This window comes from Prionailurus bengalensis, chromosome D2 (genome assembly GCF_016509475.1).
Source record: "Prionailurus bengalensis isolate Pbe53 chromosome D2, Fcat_Pben_1.1_paternal_pri, whole genome shotgun sequence".
In the NCBI taxonomy this organism is placed as follows: Eukaryota; Metazoa; Chordata; class Mammalia; order Carnivora; family Felidae; genus Prionailurus; species Prionailurus bengalensis.
The window spans coordinates 10,961,020-10,988,795 of NC_057351.1; the positions used below are offsets into that span (position 1 = coordinate 10,961,020).

General features: G+C 41.7%; 1 protein-coding gene and 1 long non-coding RNA gene across 12 annotated transcripts in view; one reads left to right on the plus strand and one right to left on the minus strand.

Moving 5' to 3' along the window:
* LOC122492694 lies at nt 1–27,411 on the plus strand. Its single transcript, XR_006299735.1, has 3 exons — nt 1–145; nt 15,520–15,592; nt 27,119–27,411. It is a non-coding gene; the product is annotated as an uncharacterized LOC122492694 (long non-coding RNA).
* RYR2 (ryanodine receptor 2) overlaps nt 18,475–27,776 on the minus strand; it is a 756,924-nt gene continuing 747,622 nt past the window's right edge. For all 11 annotated transcript variants that reach the window (XM_043596215.1, XM_043596214.1, XM_043596207.1 and 8 more), the window contains 5 exons: nt 25,656–25,812; nt 23,458–23,522; nt 21,719–21,819; nt 20,671–20,722; nt 18,475–19,932 (listed from right to left, as the gene is read on the minus strand). In XM_043596215.1, coding sequence (XP_043452150.1) covers nt 19,837–19,932; nt 20,671–20,722; nt 21,719–21,819; nt 23,458–23,522; nt 25,656–25,812 — 471 coding nt within the window. In that variant the 3' untranslated portion in view covers nt 18,475–19,836. The remainder of the gene's footprint in view (nt 19,933–20,670; nt 20,723–21,718; nt 21,820–23,457; nt 23,523–25,655; nt 25,813–27,776) is intronic.

The following is a 27,776-nucleotide window of genomic DNA, read 5'->3' on the forward strand; positions in this document are numbered from 1 at the left end:
CATATCCTCTTCCTGTTTCAGCAAGGAATGATTAAAGTTGAGCTGATGTCAACGTGTGCTGGGCACCCTGGGACCCAAGTCTTAAAGTGAAACATAACTGAGTTCAAATAATCCAACCAGCTTCCAGCTTGTTTCTGCAGTGGAGGTAGGTCCATCTGCTTCCAGGGGTTGTTGTGGGAATAAACAGAGAATGTATTTCAAACATCTAGCAGAGAGCCTGCCCCAAGTTCACTTTCTTGTCCACCTGGTTGCAAGCTCAGGGAGAGCCCAATTCCTGCCAAGTGCCCACACCCTACTCCATGGGGATTTCTACCTGAACCTCTCTTGGCTAACTTGCCTTAAGGCTTAGACATAACCAGCTTTTCAAAAGTTGAGTCAAAGATTAAATTTTTGTTTTTTTAAAGTTAAATCTCTTTGGGCCACAACAGCACTTGAGACTTAATTACTTTATAAATGAGCTTTGATCTCTCAGTTGTGACAGGCTTTCCACCCTCCCTCCTACCCACAGTTCAGTTGACTATGCCTAATTATCTTATCTTGCTAAGTCATTAAATATGCATTTGTTAAAGTCCTTTCCCTTCTCTCCTCCCTTCCCCCCCACTCTCTCGGGAGATTTTATCCTAATTACTGATTTGCTTTCCTTCATGAGAGTATGATTAGTTGGTGAATCTTTTGTTCGCTAACGTGTCTATGTGGCGGGGTGGTCTCGTGGCTCCTTCTGTGCCGATGCTAGTCGAGTCCTTCTTCCCTTTTCTCTCCAAAGAAGAGAACTGGTAGAAAGAGAAGTCCAAAGTATACAGTTGGTCTAAACGAGCAATTTTTGGACTGGGTAAACCATTGGTGTCTTAGGCACGGTTCCTCTATAAGCTAAGACTGAGACAAAATCTGCTGGGCAGGTAGTTTGCCTGTTGGCGGGACATGTAAACCCAGGGACAAGAGTAAGACACCAAGGTGAGGATAAAAGGATGGAGTGAGAGGTAATGCACAGGCATGTTGCCAAGTTCACCACTGTTCTGGTGCACAGGCGTTCCACCTACTGAGCCTGGGTCTATGTTTCTTCATTCACTTAAACCTTTCCTGCGCTCTCTCTCCATAGTAACTTCATGTGCTGCACACAGGCACATTTCTCCACCACCTTGCAAGAATTATTAATCTTCTCCTTCTGCTCTTTTTCCTGCAGTAAATTACGGGGACCAGGGTTGGGATGCCATTGATAATATCTATCTTGCAAGACCCATATCAGACATGAGGTTGACAAGTGATAAACCAGGACCCCCAGAGAGTGCTAGGGTGCCAAAAATAGCCTATAATCTCAAGAACTTTCGAAGCCTTTCCAGGTCCTTCCCTAACCTCCACGTACATTGCAGATCATACATAAAGCGTTCCTAGGCTCAACAGGACAAGGCAGATTTGGGACCAATCCCCTGCCTTCTCATTGGCTGCCCTTCCAGTAATAAAGCTTTCTCTGCTTCAAACTTGATGTTTCAGAGATTTGCTTACTGTGCATCGGACACACGAATCTCATTTCAGGGTTTGGCAACACTGTGGCATTTTCTGAGGATCTTGCCAACACAGGACTCTGAATGTCCTCCCCGGGGAAGTAGGAGACAGCGTGCATCCATTGACTGTGGTTCCCTATCAGTCATAGGACTTGGCTCCCGGGTTGCACCTTGGGGTAGGAGGTGTATGAGTAACCTTGTAGGTGATAGAAACCTCAGGCATGTCATGCTGCAGAGCCAGAAAAGCCCAGAGCAGGAAGCACCAGGTAGATGGCGTAATCCAGGCACTGCACTGTCAGAAGTAGCAGCCTGAAGCTGGTAGACACCTGAGTAGGAGCGGAGGGGACCAGCGCATTAGAGATCAAATTGGCATGTGAACCATCAGCCCTTTTAATTCTCCTTCCAGTCTAATTTCACAAAGGATACAGCCCTTTCTCAAACCCTATATCTGGTGCTACTCATTTTGAACTAAAGGCTAGAAGGAACATCAAAAGTGATTCTCAACGACACTCTTGGTGTATCGATTATTTCAAATAACATTGTAAAACTCTCAAATCATTTGAACCTGCACGCGAACATATCGCAGAACACATTTAAGGGGAGTGTTGAGTTGGGGAAGGAGGCATGGAGTCAAGTCAAGGAGCAATGAGATGTCCCCACTCCCCAAAGCATTAGGAGTTTGCTTAAAGCACCTTGACACTGTCCAGTGGAAGCTCGTGGCTGGTTGGAAAGCTTCTGCCGCGGATTCTGAATCCCCTTTAGAGTAGGGAGTGGGATGATTTCAAACCTGAGATGATGGAGGCACAGAGAGAATGCTGCCTTACAAACCAGAAAGTCCTGGGGGAAATATTTTCTTCTGACAATGAAGGAGACCGTTGTCTGCTTCTGAAGTGGCTTACTTGTGATTCAGACAGAGCATTTTTATATTTCTTCGGCGTAACAAAAGTAATTTAGAGTCTAAATTTAAATGTGCACGATTCCAGAGGGCAGGGAGTTGATTTATATACTTATCACATTGTGGCTAATCATGTATTTGAAGAACAAGAGGAAATTACACTAAGTAAAGCAGGCAAATATGTAAAGGCCAGAGTGTCTTCAGAAATCAATTACTAGACTCTGGTTAAAAGTCACACGCATGATAACTGACAGGAGAGGTTTACATTCAGATCTGTAGAGAAAACATGACCTTCACCTTCTAAGTTAATGAAAGAACACTTTGCGTTGCCCTGAAGAAAAACAACAATCCTCTAGCTCACAGAAAAGTGAGCTATTTAACTATATAAACTGTAGACACGTGCTTGTAGTTTTCATCAGCTGCAATTTCTCATTCTGAGGTTGTTTTCAGGAAGAGAGCCTGACCTTAGGATGCGATAGTAGGATATTTGCCTTAGAAGAGTCAGCCTGTAACCCTTAAAAGTCTTGCAAGTGCGTTACAATTTCTGGAGGAGAACAGATGCTATGGTATTTGTCTTTGCTATTTCTGCTCTGAGACAATGGGAATTTGAGCAAAGTCGATATCCCAGATGACACTGTGGAGAAAGAGAAAGGCAGAAGGGAGACCCAGCGAGAGAATGATTGAGTGAAGCAGGTGTGTATGGTGGAGGCAGAATGTTGGAGGTAGGACAGAAAGTAGAAAGGAACATTTGTAAGATTAGTCATCTTTATATAGTATGGGGAGTAAAGACAGAAGACAATGTGTCCAGAGAGAGATAGACAAGGTCAAGGCCTTAAGAAACAAAGGCTATTTAGAAGTTTATTTTAGAAGCTGCACGCAAGATAATGATAAGGGGGTTATGCTAAAGGCATGTCTGTATGAATGAGGGATTTAGCGGTAAGCTATAGATCCGTTTGGCTGTAACTCAAAAAAATGATTAAGGATAAGAAAAGAAAGTTATGACTTTCCTCTCCTGCTTCAATAATAATTGAGAAGATTCACATTTGCTGTTCTGGAATGAAGGCATGGCAAAAAGTGCAGACTGAGCTTGGTAATAACAGGAAAAGTAAGATTGGGGTGTGAGAGAGAGAGAGAGAGAGAGAGAGACGCTGTAGGAGGCTTCCACTTAAAACCAGCCTGCCAACATGTTTATATATCTGATCAACTTCTTTAAATTCTTATCAAGGGGATTAAAAAGATAAATTTTAAAAATACACAATGCTTTATAATTGACTTGGGAACATCAGATGCAGATCATATAGAAGACAAATTTTAATCAAGGAACACAGGAGAAACTTTTAGAGGTTATCAGCTTCCAGTAAGCCAATAAAATAATAAATGAATAGAAAGACCATAAACTTTCTCTTAAATACCAAGAAAAGCTGAGGCACACACAATTTATGACAGTCTCATTGTGAAGATTGTTATAATGTAATCAGAGACCCTAACCACATTAGATGTTTCAGTATTTTAAAGTATAGAAACAACAAAAAACAGCAAGGAGGATTCAGTACATTTGATTTACCACCTGCTTGAAGCATGGATACAGATTATTAACAGGTATGATAAAGAGTAATATTTACTGAGCATTGTTCAGGCACACAGTAATGTTGGATGTTTTATCTCATGTAAGTCTTCTGACAATGCAAGGAAGTCAGACATTGTTATTTTCATTCTACAGAGGAGAAAACAGATTTAAAAGGTTGGGAAATGTATCATATTCAGTTTCATTCACCCCATGTTCATAGTACCTAGTCTAATGCTTGGCAAATAAAGATATTTAGTAACTATGTACTGAACAAATGAATGATGCTTAAATGAACGAATGAATGAACAGAATAATGAGGCCTACATTCACAGCTTGGACTGCCTAATGTCAAATCTTTAAAACCTCTTCTCTATTGCTTGTAACTAACAGGACTGTGACACACAGTTTGAAATGAGAGTTTCATAATAATACTTGAAGCAGCCACCAAGACAAATAAGTTACATCCTTTCTTGGACACTTGGATGACTAATCCAATGGGATATCTACCAAACCAATCCTAACACCTATGGAGAAAATAGGTGTTTAGCCCCTCCTTCATTTTCCAAACCAAAAAGTAGTGCCTACATTCAAGATAGGCTTAAAAAACGACTAGGGGGGGAAGCATAATAACAAAGTGCCTGCAAAACCCCATCCTTACAAATAAATTAAACCCCAGAGTACTCAACAATCAGGGAGTCATCACAGTCTTTTTTAAAAGCGGTGGTGAGGCGGGGAGAAAAAGAAACCGTGCCTATAGGAGTCAGGAGTGAGGACCCTTCAGAAAAATTTCAAAATATGAACTGAGAAAGAAAAAAATCAGAATTGGTGCAACATAGGTGATGTATGCCATGCTCACCACAGCAAGGAGAAGTCCTGTCCCACGTTCATTTATGTATCTTCTTCAGTTAAGCAGTCAAATTGTCTCCACTTGGTGCACCCATGATCGCACGATAATTTTATGAGGAGCTGAACACGGTATATGCATGCAAAGTGGAGGTGGAGTCAAACACGCTTGGCAGGAGACTTCGCCGCTGCTCCTTGCTGGTGTCCTCTGTCTGTGATCCCCCAGGAGACAGACATCCAGCCTGGAACTCGGCGCTAAGAGAAATTGCACGTAGTTCCCCTGGTTCAATCACCGTTTCCTAGGTCTGATTACATCTTGCCTTGTAAAAATGTTTCAGTCAAGTGGTAAGTACAGGGAGGGGACTTCATTTCTGGCAATGAAGTAGGCTACCCATTGTCACCATCTGTTCCTGGTAAGACAAATAAAAACCCTGAATGAAATATAAAAATCGATTTTGGCTTAAATAAACATTTTCATTAAAGTTTATCATGCATGGAGAAAAACAGTCCAGTAAGTATATAGTTAATTAGCCTAAAGGAACACATGTGGATAATAAACACCCATATCAACATCTGTAACCCCACTTGCATTTCCAAAGCCAGGCTGTGCTCCCACTGAGCCACAAACCCTCTCTTCTTCCCTCCAGTAGACTTTAAAACCATAGATTACTTTTGCCCATTGGGAATCATGCAGTGTTTATTGTTTTCAGATCTAGCTTCTTTCACTCGACTGAGATTCATCCATATTATTCGTGTGCAGTAGTTCATTCATTTTCATTGGGGTGTAGTATTCCATTGTGTGAATATAGAACCTAAAGATAGAATTGACTTAATTGTGGACGGACATTTCTCTGCGGCGTTTAGATATTACAGACTATACTTCTATGGAAACTATTGTATATGTTTTCCCCCATATGTACCGTTGAGTATATGCCTAGTAAGGGAATTTCTGGTTTACAGAGAATGCATGTGATCACCTTTATAGATATCATTAATGCATAAAATTCATTTTATTAAACAGCCTTGATGAATTGGCAAGAAAGTAAGGAATAGTTGGGTAACAGAGTCCTTCTTATTTCCTTCCTTCCTACTTACCTTCTTCCCTTCCTTCCTTTGTTCTATCTATCCTTTCTTAATAATTCAGCCTCAGAACCATTAGGTATGGCATCTGGGTGAGGAGAGGGCAGTGGTAGCATCCCTGTGTGGGCTGTAGGAATCCCAAAGAAGTGAGGACAGCTTCATGGGAGAGTGAGAGTTAAGTCTGGGGGGTTGGGAGGGGTGGGAGCAGACCAGAGAGGGCTGTTGAGGGATGAGAAAGGTGTCCAGATTGGAGGAAAGTAGCCAGCCTCGTAGCAGCAGTGAGTGGACATGGGGATGGCTGCATAGGAAAGAACAGCATTCTAGGGATATCCCAGCCTGAGTGGAGTGACAAGAGTGGCCAAATGGAGGATGGTGTGGCAATGGAAGATTGGTTACACATTATTATTAATCTAACAAATAAATTCAGAATAAAGGGACCCAGGTTTTGAACTGTTGGACAAAAAACTTACAAATATGACAGGGGACATTCTAGAATTAACTCTGTGGTGTTGGACTGGAGTTGGAGATATCAGTTGAATTCATCATTTTCAATATGTAGAAATATAGAAATGTAGATGTGGATGTAAGTGTGCATGTGTGTGTGTGTGTGTAAACATACATATATCCCCTAGGTTTGGCCACTGTGAATATGGATAGTTTTACTCCTTCCTTTTCAGTCTGGTTGCCTTTTATTTCTTTTTCTTGCCTAGTTTCTCTGGGTAGGTCCTCTAATAGAAAGTTGAACAGAAATGGTGGTGAGAATGGACATTTTAATTTTGTTCTTGATATTAGGGGCAAAGCATTCTGTCTTCCACCACTAATTATGATGTTAATTGAGAGGTTTTTGAAGATGTTGTTATCAGGTTGAGGAAATTCCTATTTCTTGTTTGTTAAGTGTTTTTATCATGAAACCGTATTGGAGTTTGCTAAATGGTTTTTCTGCATCTATTGAGATGATTGTGTATTTTTTGTGTGCTTCACTCATTTTCTGTTTTTAAAAAATTTTTTTTAATTTTATTTATTTTTTTACAGAGAGATTGTGTATTTTTTGTGTGATTTACTCATTTTCTGTTTTTTTTAAAATTTTTTTTAAATTTTATTTTATTTATTTTTTTAGAGAGACAGAGCATGAGTGGGGGAGGGGCAGAGAGAGAGGGAGACACAGAATCCAAAGCAGGCTCCAAGCTCCGAGCTATCAGCACAGAGCCCAACATGGGGCTCAAACTCACAAACCACGAGATCATGACCTGAGCTGAAGTTGGACACTTAACCAGCTGAGCCACCCAGGTGTCCCTATTCATTTTTTAAATAAAGTCCCCATTTTCAGTCTCTTCTCTCTCCATGACTTACTTTCAGTATTTTTTGCTGTGATTTCTTCAAGTTCACTAGTCTTTTCTTTTATAGTCTAAGCTTTCATTAATTCCATCTCACCTACTCGTCATCTCAGACACTGTATTATTACTTTACTGTGTCTCTCCTGGTACTTGTTTTCTCTTGGTATCAGAACAAATTACTACAGATTTGGCATTTTAAACAACACTCATTTATTACCTCAAACTTCCGTTGGTCAGAAGTCCTGGCATCCCCTGATTCAGGGATTTTAAACTTTGCCTCTCTCAGCAATTTCTGACTTGACACATCTCCAAAGGCAAGGGAATTAAAAGCAAAAATGAACTATTGGGATCTTATGAAGATAAAAATCTTCTGCACTGTAAAGGAAGCAACCAACAAAACTAAAAGGCAACCAACAGAATGGGAAAAGATATTTGCAAATGACATATCGGACAAAGGGCTAGTATCCAAAATCTATAAAGAGCTCACCAAACTCCACACCCGAAAAACAAATAATCCAGTGAAGAAATGGGCAGAAAACATGAATAGACACTCCTCTAAAGAAGACATCCGGATGACCAACAGGCACATGAAAAGATGCTCAATGTCGCTCCTCATCAGGGAAATACAAATCAAAACCACACTCAGATATCACCTCATGCCAGTCAGAGTGGCTAAAATGAACAAATCAGGAGACTATAGATGCTGGAGAGGACGTGGAGAAACGGGAACCCTCTTGCACTGTTGGTGGGAATGTAAACTGGTGCAGCCGTTCTGGAAAACTGTGGAGTTTCCTCAAAAAATTAAAAACAGGTCTACCCTGTGACCCAGCAATAGCACTGCTAGGAATTTACCCAAGGAATATGGGAGTGCTGATGCATAGGGGCACTTGTACCCCAATGTTTACAGCAGCACTTTCAACAATAGCCAAATTATGGAAAGAGCCTAAATGTCAATCAACTGACGAATGGACACAGAAATTGTGGTTTATATATACAATGGAATACTACTTGGCAATGAGAAAGAATGAAATATGGCCTTTTGTAGCAACATGGCTGGAACTGGAGAGTGTTATGCTAAGTGAAATAAGTCCTACAGAGAAAGACAGATACCATATGTTTTCATTCACATGTGGATCCTGAGAAACTTAGCAGAAGACCAGGGGGGAGGGGAAGGAAAAAAAAAAGAGAGGGAGGTAGCCAAACCATAAGAGACTCTTAAAAACAGAATAAACTGAGGGTTGATGGGAGGTTGGAGGGAGGGGAGGGTGGGTGTTGGGCATTGAGGAGGGCACCTGTTGGGATGAGCATTGGGTATTGTATGATAACCAATTTGACAATAAATTTCATATTAAAATAATAAACAAACTTTGCGTCTCACACGTTGAACTCCAGGTGTTGGCAGGGATGCCTTCCTCTGTGGAGTCCCTGGGGAGGAATACACTTCCAAGCTCAGTCAGGACACCGCAGAATTTACTTCTGTGCAGCTATAGGTTAACGTTCCTATTTCCTTTCTGGCGATTGGTCAGGGTCATTCTCAGCTTCTGGAGGGCCCTTGCATTTCCTGTCCCAGGTATTCTCTATGTTTAAAGCCAGCACTGGGGCACCCATGGGGGACTGAGCCGGTTAAGCGTCTGACTTTGGTTCGGGTCATGATGTCCTGGTTTGAGCCCTGCATCAGGCTCTCCACTCTCTGGGAGCAGCGCACTTCAGATCCTCTGTCTCCCTCTTTCTCTGCTCCTCCCCTGCTCGCTTGCTCGCTTGCGCGCGCGCGCGCTCTCTCTCTCTCTCTCTCTCTCCCTCCCTCCCTCCCTCCCTCCCTCCCTCCCTCTCTCAAAAGTAAACATAGAAGAAAAATTTTAAAAGCCAGCACCACTGGTTTAAATTCTTGCCATACTTTCGATCTCTCTAAGCATTCTCTTCTGATGAGTCTCTTTTCTGCCTTCAGCCTGAGGAAATTCTTTCAGATGTTTCTTTTCCTGACCTCAGGTATTTTCATCACGGGCCTCTGTTGATCCTTACCCAGTTAAAGACTGGAGGGGACCCTCCATGCACCTTCAGAGCTTTCTTTCTCTGCAGCTTTCCTCCTCTGGTTCTCTTTGCACAGAACACTAACCACCGAAGGCCCCCTTGGACTCCTGGCAACATGTAGTTAACTTAGACAAGGTGATGCTATTGTTTTGAGTAAGGGAAGTTAACCAGCACTATCTTAAATAGTTGATTGATATTGAGTTTGAAATGAAATATTAAAATTTAAATTTTTATAAAGAATTCACTGACACCAACAATTATATCCTTGAAGATCAGTTTGAGAAATACTGATCTAGATGAAGAAATCAAAAATCATTATTTCAGGACTGTTATGGGTTAAATTGTGTTCCTATAACAAAAGATATGTTGGTACCCTAGCCCCCAGTACCTCATAATGTGGCCTTTTTTCGAGATGGGGCCTTTAAGGAGGTAATCAAATTACAATGAGATCATTATAGTGGGTGGGCCCTAATCCAGAATGACAGGTGACCTTATAATAAAAAGGAAATATGGACATGCACACTGTGAGAATGCTATGTGGAGGTTAAAGTTGCATTGACATAGTGATGCCATATCAAAGATCGCCAGCAACCATGGGCAGCTGGGTGAGAGAGGCATGGGACAGGCATAGGGCACTGTCCCTCACAGCTTTAAGGGGAAGTGTGATTTCAGAATGAACTGACATGATAAATTTCTGTTTAAGCCACTCAGTTTGAAGACAAAATAAACAAACTGAACATCCAACATGTTTCTAGTTTGATAACTATAAGGATGTCAATTTTCTATAATCAATAACTTTAGCACAATTATAATCAAAACTCCAATAGGCATTATTTTTTGGAACTCATGAAAATGATTTAGGTCTTATCTGAAAAGAATTAAAGCATTAGAGAAATTGGGAGTTTGGGGAAAGATAATAAATGAGGATGGGGGGCTTGCTGTATTATAGATTAAAACATTTTGAAGTTTTAGTGATTTAAACATGGTCCAAATGTAGGATTTGTTCAACACTTCTTACTGCAAGGAACAGAAAATTAGTTCAAACCAGGTTAAGCAGTAATGAAAATGTTAGTGTTTTCTGTAAATGAAGAAATGTATGGCAGGCTTCTGATGACAGTGTAGTCTAGATGTTCATGATGGTATTAGGAACATAGCTCCATTTCTCTGTGCTTCTTCCTTCTGCCTTCCCCTTCTGTCAGCATCATTCTTGGACTGCCTTCTCTTGCAGTAGCAAAATGTCTGTCTGAACCGTGAGAGCTCAGTGCTTGTCATTCAGATACAAGGGGATTCATAGCCAAGGGGATATATCATATCAAGTCCCATAACTATACAATAAGAGTCCCAAGCTTACTTCTGATGGACCATCTTTAGTCAACTATCTACCTCTGTAACAATCACAAAGTCAAGGACATGGTTACTTCATTGCTGACCATCTTTGAACTATATAGAAAGGCTCTTCTTATGCAAGAATAATTGAAACTAGAACAAAAGGACACTTGAAATAGTAAGGAAGACACACAGTTGGGTAGAATTAACCAGTACAACCACTTTTTAAGGAATAATTTTTATAACAGATCCAATGACTTCAGTAAATTTAGGGCTACTTACATTTTTTAACTATTTTGTCAGTATGGTGTTGTGTTTTTCAGGAATCTGTCCATTTCATTTTAGAAAAACTAAAGTGTCAAGTTTATTGTCAGATAGTTGTTGATAGTACATAATGTCCTATGGACATCTACAGTATCCAGAGTGATATCCTTTCTTTCATTCCTGATACTAATAAATCATGCTTTTCTCTTCCCCTTTTTTCATGCTTAAACAGTGTTGCTATGGATTTATCAACCTTTTTTTTTTTTTTTATCCCCTTCAAAGAACCAATGTTGGCCTCATTACTCTTTATTTTTTTTTTTAATTTTATTGATTTCAGCTCACATCTTTCTTCTACTTTGGGTTTAATTTCTTATTTCTATTCTAATTTCTAAATATAGAAACCTGCACAATTGATTTTAAATCTTATAAATACACAGGCATTTAAGCTATAAATGTGCCTCTACTTATTGCTTTAGCTACATCCATAAATTTTGCTATGTTCAATTTTACTTATCATTCTTTTTGAAATATTTCCAACTTTTACAAGAATTTTTGTTTCAACTGGCAAAATGGCAGACAGGGCTAACAATAATGACAAATGTGCAAAAGTGGAAAAGTCCTTATAATCATGGTCCCTATTCTCTAGTTCCTAATCAGCTTTTAGCCTTTTGATTTTTATATCAGGGTTGGGAAGAAACAGGGTCATCATTCCCATCTGCTCACCTTCCTTCCAACTTATGACCTTTAACAAAGGACTTGCTGATTCCTTTTTCCTTAGTGGTCCCTTTATCCAGTATTACAGCCAAAAATGAAATTCAAAGTAAGTGGTCAATAATTGACTGCTTTTTGATCTTGGACCTGGATGGACTCAGGTTCCCTGGAAACCTAATATTACTTACCCTTTTAGTACTTTCTCAGAGAAACAACCGGAATCCTATAAACAGACATGAAATGAGAGGTGCCTGGGTGGCTCAGTTTGTTGAGTGTCCGACTTCAGCTCAGGTCATGATCTCGTGGTGTGTGAGTTAGAGCCCCACATCAGGCTCTGTGCTGTCACAACAGCTCAGAGCCTGGAGCCTGCTTCAGCTTCTGTGTCTCCCTCTCTCCCTTCCCCTCCTCCACTGACACTCTTTCTCAAAAACTAAACATTAAATAATTAAAAAAGATAATAAACATAAAATCTAAATATTCTCTTTTACAAGCACAGAGAATAAAGTAGAAACAACTAAACTATCAGAATTACAGAGAAAATGCACCATTCTAGATTGCTCAACGAGGCAACTATTCAAAAGTTAAGGCACTGAATTGTACAATTATGAATACACTGAACTGATAAAAATTTCCCTTAGTCTTAGGAAAACTTTAGGTTTAGGAGTGGTTATCTCTTGCACAAATCTCATTTTGTTACATTGCACAAGTTAATAATGTCAAGTCCCTTGCTTTGAATCGTGTTATCAATTCTTAATCTTTGCATAAACTTTCATCCTCAGAATTCTGCCATTAATATCAGAAAAAGTAATCAAGCCTTAGCCAGGTTAAATGAATTCATCAATGCAAGTTAATAAATTTATCAAATATATATGGCTGGTAAGTTCTAGAGCTGGGGCTCAAATCCAGATCACCTGACTCTCAGGTTTGTGCTCTAACACATCACACTGAAGGCCAACGCATCATGTCCTTGTCAAATAGTCATATGACCTTAGGGGCTTCAAGATCATTAATGCAACGTTCCCTTAAACTGTAGTCAGTGAACCACTTACCACAAGTACTGTGTATTAGTGAAGACTGGATACTGATTCGAGATACAGACTCCCTGGCCTTATCAGACCTTCCAAATCAGAATATTTGGGGGCATGGCTGAGGAATCTGAAATACTTACCAATTCCCAGATGATTTATGCTCCTATACTGAGAAAACCTTTCCTAGGAAGACTGAAAAATTGCCATATAGTCTCTACTTAAATACTTCTCAGGGGAGTAACACCTTCCCAGTTTGCCCAAATCACTGTTGGGCAGAAGTATTAAAAGGCCATCCAGTGGAGTGCCTGGGTGGCTCAGTTAGGCGTCCGACTTTTCATTTCGGCTCAGGTCATGACCTCACAGTTTGTGAGATCGAGCCCCGCGTTGGGCTGTGTGCGCGCTAACAGTGCAGAGCCTGCTTGGGATTCTCTCTGCCTCTCTCTCTCTCTCTCTCTCTCTCTGTCTGTCTCTGTCTGTCTCTGTCTCTCAAAGAAAACCTTTTTTAAAAAGGCCATTAGAAAGAAATACCTCTATATATTACTTCTGAAAAGTGGTCATTAACTTTTAGGAACAAAAAAGGTTTCTTTTTCCTCTCACATCTTAAAGACTTGTATTTTTCAGATTTGATGAGCAGACCATCTATGCTTTCATTCAATAATTAACTGAACCATTCTCCTTGTTGGAGAACATGAAAGTAACGTAAATGTTAAGAAAGCTTTGTTCTTTTTCTGTGACCTGTTAGCATGAGGCCATGTTTAACCACGCCTCGAAGCTACTTTTTCCTTGTCTTTCGTTTTTGATTATTAAATATTTCAAGTGTCCAAGAATCAAATGAAAACTTACATGGTAGACACTTGTATCAGACTCAAACCTCATGCACATGTTCAGATTTCTTTCATGCTACTTGCTTCTGGGGTCTCCAGCCTTTGGTTCTGCCTCAGCCTCCTGCACCAGAAAACATTTTTGGGCCCTCACAGTTCTGCTTTCTCCTTGGTCAAAGGCTGACCAACCTCTTGCTCTTGACACCTTGGGCCCTCCCACACTCGAGCTAAGCGGCCCCACTTCCTACCTGCCAGCTTGGATCCACCTGCCCACTACAGTGTATGGATCTGATATTCAGGGTGGGGTCTTACAGGCCAGAGGATTCAGTCTGGCAGATGGAAGGGTACTTGATACACCTCGAGGTGAATTCTGACCAGTGGGAAACAAGAGATGAGGAGAAATGACAGATTCACTCCCTGCCCTATCTCCTTCCCTTGGACTATTGTAACATACAATTTGTTTTCACAGAATGTCATGGGAGGTCCCAGCATGACAACTGGATACACCTGTGTGGTACCTTTTTCTCTTCCTTGCTTGTGATGGGGCACAGCCATTGCCTGCATGCATTAGTTTGCATTGCTACACATCCTTCCCTGACTCACCCTTGTTGCTTGGCTCTCCTGATAAAGCAGAATCACCTCCATCCTTGCTGCCGGCTGCATTCTGGAGAACCCAGGCTATGACAATACCATGTAGTCACTAGCCAGCATAAATAATGTCGTTCCTTTCCTGACATTATGCCTAGTATAGAATATAAATTATTTTTTGTGTGTAGCATTCTTCCACAGCTCATTCTAAACTTAGCCTTCATGACATTTTATATGCAGGCAGTCATTTCACGATTTATACTCTTCAAACGAAATGATAAAGAGTTTCTAGCAGTTTATCTCACTGGTGAAAAACTGCTTAAGTAATTTTTTCTCTTCTGTATATATAAAAATAAAGAATAAAATGACAATTATCTGGCTATGAATTTTTATTTATAATATAATATCTTGCCTAGGCTTCTGCTCTATTCATCTTTATTTTATGTGGGAGGAAGGCCCTTAGCTTGGTCCTAATATAAAAAGCTAAATAGATATCTCCAATTTCTCTTTCTGCGAGTAAAGAATATGACATCTTAAGATCATCCATTACTTTTCTTCGTGACATTATATCTTCCTATATTTCTGAATTTGCATATAAAATATTAGGTCTACCTAATGTTAACACGATTTTGGAAATTAGGTTGAAAACTGCAGGTGATTCAAACTACAATGTACAATAACTTCCAGGTCTGGTGATCTTTTGAAAAAAGTTATTAATGCTAGTGTTTCTACTTGTGTGTTAATATAGTATTGTTCATGTTAGAAGCATTACACTTTATAATAGTAATGTTAGCCAGGTCTCTATAAATTTTTTCTCTACAGACAAAAATTGAAAGGCCCATTTAGCCACACTTAATGCAAAGGGAGGACACATAGATCACACAAATTTCTTGAAAAATAAATTTTATGATGTGTGGTAGGAATTGGAACACTGTGGGTGTGTGGGAGATGGTGGACAAGACAGGGAAATCCGTTGCTCCTTTGCCATTAAAACACTTTTGCCATTAAAACACTGTTGACGTGCTAACACGTACGATTCTTTGATTCCCTAAAACTTTCCTCAACTGAGGATATCCAAAATGTTTAAGAAAATATGAATCCAAATTATTTTTAAAAAAATTTTTAATGTTTATTTTTATTTTGGACAGAGAGAGGGACAGAGTGTGAGTGGGGGAGGGGCAGAGAGAGAGGGAGACTCAGAATCCGAAGCAGGCTCCAGGCTCTGAGCTGTCAGCGCAGAGCCCGACTTGGGGCTCAAACTCATGGAGTGTGAGATCATGACCTGAGTCGAAATCACATGCTTAACCAACTGAGTCACCCAGGTGCCCATGAATCCAAAGTATTTTAATCATGATGAATATTACAACTGGGTCCAGATCTTTTAGCTACAATTAAGTAACTTATGGACCATTAGGAAAACCAAGGAAACATTCAGTAGAACTCCATCAAGAAGTGAGGTAGATACTGAAATAAAATATCGAGGTGAATGAAACTTCACCTCCTGTCTTGGATTAAATGCTGTTTGTTTTTTTCAGAAATAGTGCATTTTGACACCAGCTCTTCATTTGATAATCACTTCCAGAAGTCCCCTTATCAAAGGCGCAGAAGGTGAGTACCAGTGACATTTCATCAAAGCTTTTGTAACTACCTGCTTTCCTGTTTCATTTCTGCTGGGTCATAAAGTGCCTGTTAACTTTTCAAGCCAATCTGACCACAATAGGAAAAAGTTTAAACAGAAATTTGGCTTTTTAGAGAAAGCTCCAGCTCTCCCACTGAACCGGGCAGTTCTGCAAAGGCATTTAACCTGCCTAGATTGCTCATCCGAAACATGATTGCTTAAATCCTTTCCAGCGCGAACGTTCTAGAAGGCCTTGAATGTCATACATACGAAGAGAATAGTGCTTCTGCTCACTATACTGAGTTGTGACATTATAAATACTCTGCCATTTGGGGAACATGGAACTTTAAGGACTTACTCAGCTGTTTAGCACTCATATTAGCTACACAGTTGAATACTAGAAGTCTAGATGATATGATGGGTTCTGACCTCGTCCTATTAAGAAATGTGTTGGGGCGCCTGGGTGGCTCAGTCTGTTTGGCATCTGACTCTTGATTTTGGCTCAGGTCATGATCTCAGGGTTTGTGAGTTTGAGCCCGGAATTGGGTTCTGTGCTGACATTGTGGGGCCTGCTTGGGATTCTCTCTCTCTCTCTCTCTCTCTCTCTCTGTGCCCCTCCCCTGCACATGCACACTCTTTCTCACACTCTCAAAATAAACTTAAAAAAGAGAAATGTGTAATCAGGGGCAGGGTGGCTCAGTTGGTTAAGCACCCGACTCTATTCCAGCTCAGGTCGTGATCTCACAGTTCATGAGACTGAGCTTCATGTTGGGTTCCGTGCTAACAGCACAGAGCCTGCTTGGGATTCTCTCTCTCCCTCTTCCCTGCTCTCTTTCAAAATAAATAACTATTAAAAATGTGTTACATTTATGGCTATTAAAAAACCCAGGTGCCATCCATGCACTTGTACCAATGTGAGATGATATTTTCCAGGTTTTGTCACAGCTATTTCAGAATGTTGGATAGAAACATCACCAGTAAGGTGATAGGGAGGTCATCCTCTTCACCATACAATATTTATAAAATAATTTGGAGAATGTCTAACTGTCCAAACGTATCCATGTCAAGTTTACATGAATTCCATGCTTGGTAAATGTACTAAACACATTTGTTTAAAGTTCTCCTTTACTGTGTCCTGAGTAAACGAGGCACTGGCCACACTGATGGCCACCTAAAGCCCTTTTTAGCAAAGGGGAGGGAGGCCATATTGGTATATTCACCCAGAAAATTGGAGTTTAAGAAAACAGGAACACTTCCCCAGTAAAGCAACGTAGTGAAAAAAAAAATCATTTTCACAGCTATGCCTTTGCAATGGCGAAGAATGTAATTTTCATTACAATATGACTTTTAAATAAGGTTTTGAGGAACTAAGAACTGCCTCTTCTATGTGAGAAAAATGACGATCAGTCCAAGGACTAAGTACCATTTAGTGCATCTGGAAATCTTCAACCATGATTCTAAATGTATTTAATGGAGTAGGATCAAGAGAGATTTCTGGGAAGAGAGAGACAGAGAGAGGGGAAATAAGAATGGCAGAAAAATGTCTGTGTTAAAACAGAAATATGCAGACATTATTTTGTGAATGTTTGAATGATTGTCTAATACAAAATCTCGAAAGGGATGGCATTTCTTGAGTTTGAGTCAATCAGTCCAGATTTTAATCAGAGAAGTGGGTGAGCCACGTTGTTTGAGATTCATGTGACATTTCCTGGGAGAATTAATAATGCTGATACATAAAAGCCCCTCTTCTCTTGAGGACTCGAGAAGGGAATAGAGAGGTGATCTCCTCTAAGTGTCAGCCACAATAAGGCTGGGCAGTGGGTGGCTTTCTAAAGTGACTGGCTTTGCTCCCTTACTCTTCCTCCAACGCCGATGCCCAAAGTTCAAGGGTGGAGGAAGCTCTTTTTCCAGAATTCAGCCTTTTTCTGTTTCTCTGTGAGCACTGTCACCTTCCCAGGCACTAAAGCCAGGAGTGATTAGGAGAGTCAACAAGTCTGCAAAATCCAGGCCAGGAGATGACTAGGGATTTGTTCTCTCACCTCTCACCTGTACTGTTGTTTCATATCAAATCTGACTTTGCTTTATGCATGAAGACCCAAATCTATCAGATTTTATGTCCTGGAGAAATATGTATTCCTTTTCACTGTATGCTTCCTCTGCAGTTTTGTGGCAAAGGGGAACATGCTTTTTGATGTTTTATGGAGCTGATCTGATTTATTTTATTCAGACACCTCAGAACATAAGATCACCTCCCTGGGCAGGCTTGGGAATTCCCATGGTGTGGTTGAATTGACTCTATTCCTTCTCCCAAATAAAAATGATCCCAAAAGACAAATGCAAACTCTAGGTACCATAGCTCTCATGTTGCGTCAACAAGTTGAAAAATGACAGGTGATACCCAGCCCTGGGCTTGGAACACGGCGAATGTTCGATTAGTGTCTGAGTATCTAATAACACCACTTGCTAGTTAGTGTACCAGTTCTCTTTCATATGAAGGCAGAAAATGAATCCGTACTATTACAGGGGGAAAAAACTGTCCTGAGCAAGGAAGAACCTTCTAGAATGAAAGCTGTATAAAAATTAAATGATTTGGGAGACAGTGATCCTTCTGTCATTGGTGGTTTTAACGAACTCCTGATGTCCCCGAGTCAGGGAAAGGGCAGGGGTGAGGCTAGGTGGTTCAAACTGCCTGCTGACTCTGAGTTTCCGTCATCATAAAGGCAGCAAGCTTGCTGGGCCACAAGGAAATCTAAAGGCATTAAAGGCCATAGGGCAGGGTTTGCATTGCCCCAGACCCCTCTCAAGTTAACAGCTCAAGGTTTTATAATGCCTCCCAACTATACATGAAATGGAGAAAGAAGAGAGTGAGAAAGTTAGTTAAATAGTTTAATCAGAGCAGTTTTCCAATTCTAAAATTAACAAGCAGACTTGTAATAAAAGAGCTCCAATGTTTGCAAAATGATCTTGCTTCCATTCTGAATCTGTCTTTTTATTTGTAAAGATAAGCATTACATTTAAAAGGACTCAAAATGGAGTGACTGGTAATTATCACCCGTGGTTTTTGATGCATCTGATGAACTCCCTGAATGGATATTGCTTCAGCTTTGATATTAAAAAAATGGCCGGACGAGAAGTCCTTAATCAGCAACTGATCACAGGTGGCCAAAAGAAAGAGAAAAACCCAAAACTACTGTCAAGTTCATAACGTATCACATTGTTGGTGGATGACACTGGCTCCAAATATACAATTAAGCCCACGACACTTTATTACTATGAGTAGAATTATCATGAAAGGTCTCTCACGTTCATCAACTTGCTTCTGGAGGTTTTCTTTGTTCTTTTAAACTTGCATAATGAACATGCAATGAATTATTTCTTTTGAAAGTGTATTTTTTTTTTGCAGTCTTTGTGTTTTCATACAAAGATTTCATAAAGTCGCAGTGTTGCACCAGAGCATTACCAAAATAAGAGCACGATCACATGGGGAGGGTAAATGTGAATTTAGTGAATGAGAAGAGCCTCCTCTCGTCCTGAGACAGGCCACCCGTCTTTTTTTTTTTTAAAAAGGTGCACGCAAACTGCTTTTCTCACCCTCCCCCACCAGAGAAAAGAATAAAGGAAAAAAAAAAAACACACACAAAATCAATCTGAGGAAAAAAAGATTGACATGAAGAAAATAAAGATTTTTTTTTCATGCACACATCTTCTGCATAGCTCAACCCACATATAGTAAGGCACTATTTCCCTTCGTAAGTGGTGTCCACGGCAATCTCTTAAGTGCTACAGTGCTCTGTGACCATTAGAGAGTTCCTCTCAGGATGGCGAAATAAAGGGGCCGGATGAGTGTGGCTGTCACGCGTCTCTGTGACTGTCCCATAGCTCAAGGGGACTTCCAGGAGTCTCAGAAGGAAATCGGTCCATTTGCGTTATGACTGAGAGTGTCCGAAATGGTGTCCTTTCCAGAGTTCCTGTGTTGTCTGTGTATGAATCTAGAATATTCTTCAGTCTTTATTCTCAAAGAAAATACACAAGGTGGGGGGGAAAAGCACAGTCGGGTCTTCAGAAACCGAGTTCACTGCTCCCAGAAAGCATATAATGCTGGCAATTCACAAATTCAGCAGGATGTCTCCAAGAGAGCAGAGAGAGAGAGAGAGTCAGAGAGAGACAGAGACCGAAACAGACAGAAAGAGTGAATGTGTATGTTTTGGTTTTCAGAGGTGACTGGAGTCTGAGTTTAATTTAGCTGGTCTTCATACTGTTTCCGGAAACAATCCCCTGCTGGGAAGAATTCCCAGCACCTTTCTTGATACATCTTCCAGACATAAGATTCCTGTCAACGTAAAGGAAATGTATTAACATCATGTGTTTCCCCAGGATCTGTGCATTACCACAAAATACAAGATAAAAACACACATTTGTTGCATATATATATATATATATATCACATACCCATGTAACTGTGTAAGTACACATAATTACATGATTCGAAAAGCCCAAATTCATCTAGAGAGTGCCTAGCTATACCAGACCTCATATTTCTATTAATAATCCATCTTCATCTGGACCATAATACAGTGATGATTAAAAACACTATTTGTGGCATATGATTTGATGGGTTCTCTTAAGGAAATTATTAATTGTATCCTTCAAATTCAAACTGCTAACAATCGGAGGTGAATATTTGTGGAGGGAGAATTTCAAATACTTAAGGAGAACCGTAGATATTTCATACACAATTATTTTTAATTGATCCTAATATTGTGGGCTGGAACTCATCTGAAACCATCTGCTATCTGATTAAGCAATCAAGGACATTATACTTATCAGAACACAAAGCCTTGCGTTTTTAGCTAATTAAAAGCTTACATTTTTTATGTGAACTTACGATTTTACTTTCTCGACAAAGGCAATCTTTGCACGCTCGTCTGGGATAACAGGAATTTTTTGTTAAGATACTATATCTGAAAGTAATCCCAACTCTTCAGGTTTAATGCACACATTTTCCCCACCATGTCCATATTCTCTGTCACTTCTCTCAGAAGACAGTGTATGGTCGCTGTTTACCTACCTGTCCCGTGTGCTCTGTTTCATCTTTGTTTATGAGATACATCAGAAAAAACCTACAGATACAGAGAGACGAATCAGAAATGGGTTGTATGGAAATGTCAGCGTTCACAGATAACTTCTGATCTGGCTACGGGCTAACTGCACACTGTTGGCAGAGCGGAGAAACGTATCAAAACTGCAAGGCAAAAGACACCACGGGAACCAAAAGCTTAACCATTTTTAAAAAGTACGTTTTCAAAGTAGCTACAATGTGGGCGTGCACAGATCAAGTTATACCTCTCGGGAGCTGCTGTACATCAGGTTTCGTGTCAGATCGCACTTAGCCACTCATGGGGCAGGAATCACAATCCCCATTTAGAAAAGCAGGGATTAAAAAGTTTAAATAACTTGCCTAATGTCCCACAGTTGTGAATGCCGAAGCCTGCTTTTTTCTTTTCTTTTTGCTACAGTGCTACTCTGCCTCTCTTCTGTTTGATAGCAAAATTGGGTTAGAAACCAAGAATAATTTTTTAGCAAACTGCAGCTTGGGCTAGTCCTACAGCAACAGCCAGATTTCTATGTGTTAAAAAAAATGCAACTTTGAATCATGTTAGAACACAGTGCCTAAAGAGGATAATTGGGCCTAAAGAGATCTGTACGTCCTCAGAAAATGAAGATGGAGATTCCCGAGTCCCTAGGAGGCATCTGGAGTCTGCCTTCTTGAAATGGGAAACACGGCCAAGGCTCTCTGAGAGGCTGAGGATGTATTTCACTTATCATTTTCCACCTTTCCATTTCGTGTTCTAGAAGGTATCATTCACATGAAGGGCTGCAAGTTCTTTTCTTATCACATACCCGTCTGATACCACACCGCATACCAGATACACATACCTCCTGAGGACAAGGGGACCGCTAGCTGTGGGTCTTTCTCTCAAAGAGACAGACGAAGCCTGAGTTCAACAGTATAAAAAAAGGAAGCTATGTCTCTTCTGCCTCTCAAGCTTGCTAACAGGGGGCACTCACTGGCGGGTATAAGGAGGGGCTGGAGAGTCTGAGTCAGGCACACTCACAGGTAATTGGCCAGGTTGTGTTCCTGTAAAGTGTGGGTTTCAAAGCCATGTGGCACTGTGTCGAAGTAATCGTTGCCTATCCCGCAGATGAAACATTTGGTCTAGAAGACAAAGGGAAATATTTACATGTCAGATTTCAGAAAGCAAAACAAAGGAACACACAACTCACCACTTAGGGGGCAGCTGCTATGCTTACTCGATGTTTGTAGAAGATCACGACAGAAGGCTGTGCCAAACACATGAACACTAATTTAACTGTTGCCACAACTATATCTGGCTGGAGGTTTAAATGACATAGGTACCAGCAACAAGTTCACATGTAGGAAAAAGCGTACAGGATCACGATGGCTGAAAAGCACTGTCTTTTCCTTATTTCCTCCAGCTTAAGTGAGAGTGCCCAGACTTAGCCATCAGTCTTGTTCATGACATTAACTCAAGTTATGTAGACGGGACTCAATGTGCCCTCAGCTGAAACCACCAGCTTGGTACCTACTGGAACAAAGTCTGATGACCGGGGGGGGGGGGGGGGGGGAGGTCCAGATTACTCCCATCTGGAGAGAGCCAAATCAAATATCAAGCTGTGGGGTGTTCGATCAATGACTGAGAGAGGGTCCGCCACGGGTGCAGAATTAACCAATGAACATTCATCATCAGAACTTTCTACTCCAGGAATGAGGTGCCTGTTCTTTGTGCCCCTTGCTTGTTCTAACCAGATCTCTCAGAGCACCTGCTTAGGTCCGTGGTGTGCAGGACCAGCACACAAAAGCTAAGGAGAAGCAGGCCTCCCGTTTCATTATGAGAATTTCACATGTATCAACTCAAGCAAATGTGATAGTTATTGCCCTCGTGTGGCTCCAGATGCTCATCCTGCTTGCAAATTAGCAACTGTTTAATGCCATCGGAGGCATATTTATGATGCCTTAGATTCTAGGGCCTGGACTCAAGATGATTAAGATAATTTATTCAATTCCCCCTGCCTTATTGATCAACAACTGTGGACAGCAGGAAGGCCGCATTCAGAAAGGCAACAGGTCTTTATACCATTTGATGTCTTGACTAAACAGGCTCATGCTTCGCAGCTTCACCCACGAACCTGCCCCTCCTCTGTGTTACTTATCGCTGTGACTCTGGAAACCTGGGTAGCGTCCCCGCTTGCTCCAAACACCTCACCTCTGCATATGGACAATCACCCGCTGCTTGTCATGCCAGCGCCTAAGTACTGCTTGAATCCATCTGGTTCCTACATCTTCGGTGGACGTCTTTCGCAAGAGCCTCACCATCTCCTGCCTAAAACATGCTCCCAGCCCACTTCCCTGCCCCTGATCTTGTTAGTTGCTAATGCACTGCCAAACCCCATCACCTTACTTAAAACCCGTTTCTGATTTTCCACAGGCTGTACGTTACACTATACATCTCTCCAATGAGTTATTATAAAGGGTTCAACACACCGCTCTGCAATTTCCTGTTTACTTATTTGTCAGTGAATCCATCATTCTGAATGGGTGGTTCTCCTCAGGGAGCAGGAGACATTACTGTTTGCACGCCCCTGGTGTCCGCCATGTTTCCTGCCTACCACACGATATGCGTTGCGCGGATGGAAAACGGGCCGGGGAAGCCACACGTTGCTCATGCCCTTTTCCTACTTTCTCCCACGGCCGTGATTCTTTGATAAAGACAGTAGGAAAAATGAGTGCCCACAACAACAACAACACAGCTGAGTCAGACGCGGCAAGACTCACCTCCATGTCTTCTTTGACTTGCTCCTGTTGGTCTCTTAGCTCTCCAAAAGCATCAATAATTAAACCTGGTGTTAAATAAAAACACACTCGAATCTTTATCAACCAGAGAATAATAATGAAGCTCACAGCCCTGTGGTTAGTCCTCCCAAGGAAAGAGAAAATGTACAGCCAGGTTGGGAGAAGTCGTGAGTGGGCACACACTTGATACTCCTCCTAGGGCAGCAGCGTTATCTCTTGGGGGGCAGAAGCACAGCGGGTACTGTGCTTACACCGTCCCTGAGAAGGGGGTTTCAAAACGAAGTGACAGGGCAGGAAAAACCGCTCGTTACCGCGGCACATGCACCTGGTATGTTAGCCGCCACGTTGTTCCAAGAAAGAGCAATAGAGATTTCTGGTGGCGAAGCGCAGGAAAGTCTACTGATAACATTTTCAAGTACTGATTTGGAAATCAAACGTTACCATATGAACTGGGGAATCTGCCTCCACTCATTCTCGTTACGTGTTCCTCACAAGTAAACTTGCCGGCCTGTTATTAACTGTGTCAGCCAGGAGCTAACTGCACCGCGTTGTTTCCTCTCAGCTCGTTTTCCTCCTGTGACTTACTGGCTGCACATCTTTTTCGGAGTGTTTTATGAGTTTGCTCTCTTATAAAATAGGTTATTGTTACACTCAGTAAAGACAAAAGGATGGATTATGAATCTTGTCGACTTGTTCATGTACTTTACTGGAAACAAAAAGTACCGTTTTGTGCCTGCAGAGCTTAGAGGATAATAACACATTTATAGACATTTAATTCAAGCCAGGATAAACGTATGAGCAGAAAAAGGTAACAAGACTGATTTTTCTGAGGGAGAAGAACACCACATTCCAAGTTTCCTTAGGGTAAAGGGAAGAACTGGTACGTTAATATGGCTCTCTGGTTTTTTTTTTTTTTTAAGTTTAACTTCTTTATTTTTGAGAGAGACAGAGACAGCATTAGTGGGGGAGGAGCAGAGAGAGACAGAGACAGAGAGACAGAGAGAATATCCCAAGCAGGCTCTGTGCTGTCAGCCCAGAGCCCAATAGAGCTCAAACTCAGGAAACCATGAGACCATGACCTGAGCCAAAACCAAGGGTTGGACACTCAGCCGACCATGCCACCCAGGCCCCCTGATGGCTCTCTGGTTTCAACTGAGGGCTCTGGGTCCAAAAACCTGAGTTTGGATTCCAGCCCTGACACTTCTTGACTGTGCACTTTGGCCAAGTTACTTAGACGTATTATGGCTCAGTTTCTTCAAATGTAAATAACACCACTATTTTCACGGGTGTATGAAGGTAAAATGAGTTAATAACATGTGCCAGGCACATAGCAGGTACTCAACAATGATAGCCTTAGGATTCTTTATGAGGCATCAGATACTGTGCTGAGTACTCATATGTACATCACTTCTTTTTAAAAAAAAAAAATTAAAAAATTTTTAATGTTTATTTAAAAAATTTTTTTTAATGTTTTATTTTTGAGACAGAAAGAGACAGAGCATGAATGGGGGAGGGTCAGAGAGAGAGGGAGACACAGAATCCGAAACAGGCTCCAGGCTCTGAGCTGTCAGCACAGAGCCCGACGCGGGGCTCAAACTCACGGACCGCAAGATCGTGACCTGAGCCGAAGTCGGACACTTAACTGACTGAGCCACCCAGGCGCCCCAATGTTTATTTTTGAGAGCGACAGAGTGCGAGCAAAGGAGGGGCAGAGAGAGGGAGACATAGAATCTGAAGCAGGCTCCAGGCTCTGAGCTGTCAGCACAGAGCCTGACGCGGGGCTCGAACTCACGGACCGCGAGATCATGACCTGAGCCGACGTCGGCCGCTTAACCGACTGAGCCACCCAGGCGCCCCTCAAAAGGAGTTAAATGGCTCACCCACCCAACATTATAAAGTTAATAAGTGGCAGGGCAGAAAGTCACAGCGAAGAAAGTGCTCTTTCCATTAGGTAATGGGAAAAGAGTCCAAAGAAATCTGTATCCGTCTTCCCCTTTACCAGGGCCCCCTTTGATCCCCCCCCCCCTATAGATTTCTAATGGAGAAACACTGAACAGAAAAGTTCTCGTTGCCTTTTTACAGATAGTACTTGACATTCTGACCTGCCCTTAAGTGTTAACTTGAACAATAAATGGCTCAAATTCTAGATCCTCTTGAACTCCAGTAAGGAGGATGCTCACCTTGAATTATGGCCAAGAGAATAACAATCACGAAGAAGAAGAAGGTGATGTCAAAGATGATTCGATAGATCTCATATTCGTCGCCTGCTGGGTCTTCGATTTCATCGCCGATACCCCCTCCGGCACGTACCCCGACGTACATGTGGAACATGTAGCACTGGAAAAGACAGACACAGTTACTTCCTGGAGACGCTGCTCATCTGCACATTGAACAAAGTTGAGGCTCTCTCTGTAGTTGCTAATCCTCACTCTGGAAACTGACCATCTCTGCCTTCTACATTGCCTCTTTTTGTTTCAGTGTTTGTGATTATGATGCAAACACGTGGCTCTTACACTCTGCTGTCCTTTGAACAAAACTCGACACGACACTCTGCCTCGCACCTTCTGTCACACTTTGCAGGGGATGAAAAATACCTCACTAGCATCTGGCATAAGGTAATCCCATTAAGATCACATTAAGGCCCTTGGGGCGCCTGGGTGGCTCAGTCGGTTAAGCGTCCGACTTCAGCTCAGGTCACGATCTCGCGGTCCGTGAGTTCGAGCCCCGCGTCGGGCTCTGGGCTGATGGCTCAGATCCTGGAGCCTGCTTCCGGTTCTGTGTCTCCCTCTCTCTCTGCCCTTCCCCCGTTCATGCTCTGTCTCTGTCTGTCTCAAAAATAAACGTTAAAAAAAAAAAAATTAAGATCACATTAAGGCCCACAAAGCTATATTTAATCACACTGCTCTTTTTTTCTTTTTCTTTGATCAGAACAGACATAGGAGAGAGGAAGGAAAACCTCAATATTTAATAAGACGGAATCTCAGAAATTAAGCTAGGAAAACACCAGACCCAATAACGCCATCCCCTCATCCGTCATGTATGGAATATGATGCTGAAATGTTTCTACTCTAATGTGTACAAGAAAGAAGACAGAGGGGAGAAGCAAGGAGGAAATAACAGCTCATTGTTAAGAATCTGAAACATTAAAGCAACCAATTAGAAGGAGAGCTCCAAGTGCCCACTGCAGAAGAGGGTAGGGTTTCTCAGCCTCAATGCCGTTGACATTTAGGGCCGGATAATTCTTTGGATAGGATCTGTCTCGTGCATTGTAGGATGTTTTAGGAGGATCCCTGGCCTCTACCCACTCAATGCCAATAGCACCTCATTGTAGATAACCAAAAACGTCTGCAGACATTGCCAAGCGTCCCCGGGAGGGCAAAATCACAACAGTTGAGAGCCACTGGCTTCAAGCGTCAGTGTTTTATCTGTTTTCAGGATAAGGGCAGACCTGATCCAGGTCGGGGCCTCCAGATTCAGGGATGCTTCATCCCTCTCCACTGATGGGCTACTGCTCCCGAATACCACCCTGCACTCTATCCACGCCTGTCAGATAAACAACTCCCTATTCTAGTTCTTGGTTTGCATTTCCTTCCCATCTTAAACAATTATTTCCCTTTCTTATCCCATTCCTTTTCACCCTCAGGTAACAAGCCTTCCTCCATGAGGCCTTCTTAGACTGCTCCAGACACTCCGACTTACCCAACTGATGTCATCCATGAGTACAAAACACATTTACCCACCATCTGCCTTAACGAAAGGGGCAAAGGCTTTGACACAGTGTCTTCACTTGGGGAGACACCACAATCCCCTGGTCATCTTCTACATTTCTGGCCATCCTTTCTCAGCCTCCTTGGCCAGTTCTTCCTAGAGGAATGTCCCCACTTTCACAGTTAAGTACCATCTCTGTGCCAATGACGTACAATTTTTTTCTGTTTACACCTTGGGTCTCTTTCCTGAATTCCAAACCTGTACCTACCACTTACCTAATTTTGATGCTTCGTGATCTGTCTCACTGCACTGAACTGGCTTCATTACAAGAAGAATGACTTTGGTTACTGCTGTATTATCAGGGCCTAAAATAATGTCCAGCACATGAGAGGAACTTACACATCACTGGGGCGGAGGGGGGGCGGTGAATGAAGAGTGAAAAGTCATGACTGATCAGTGTTCTCATGGAGACTTCACTGTCTCAGCCCATGAACCTCAAATTCTCAGATGACCCCAAAGAGCACAAAGGACAGGCAGCAAGTTGACCCCAAAATGCTCATAGTTCAACAGCTAATATAGTGATAGATGCAGCA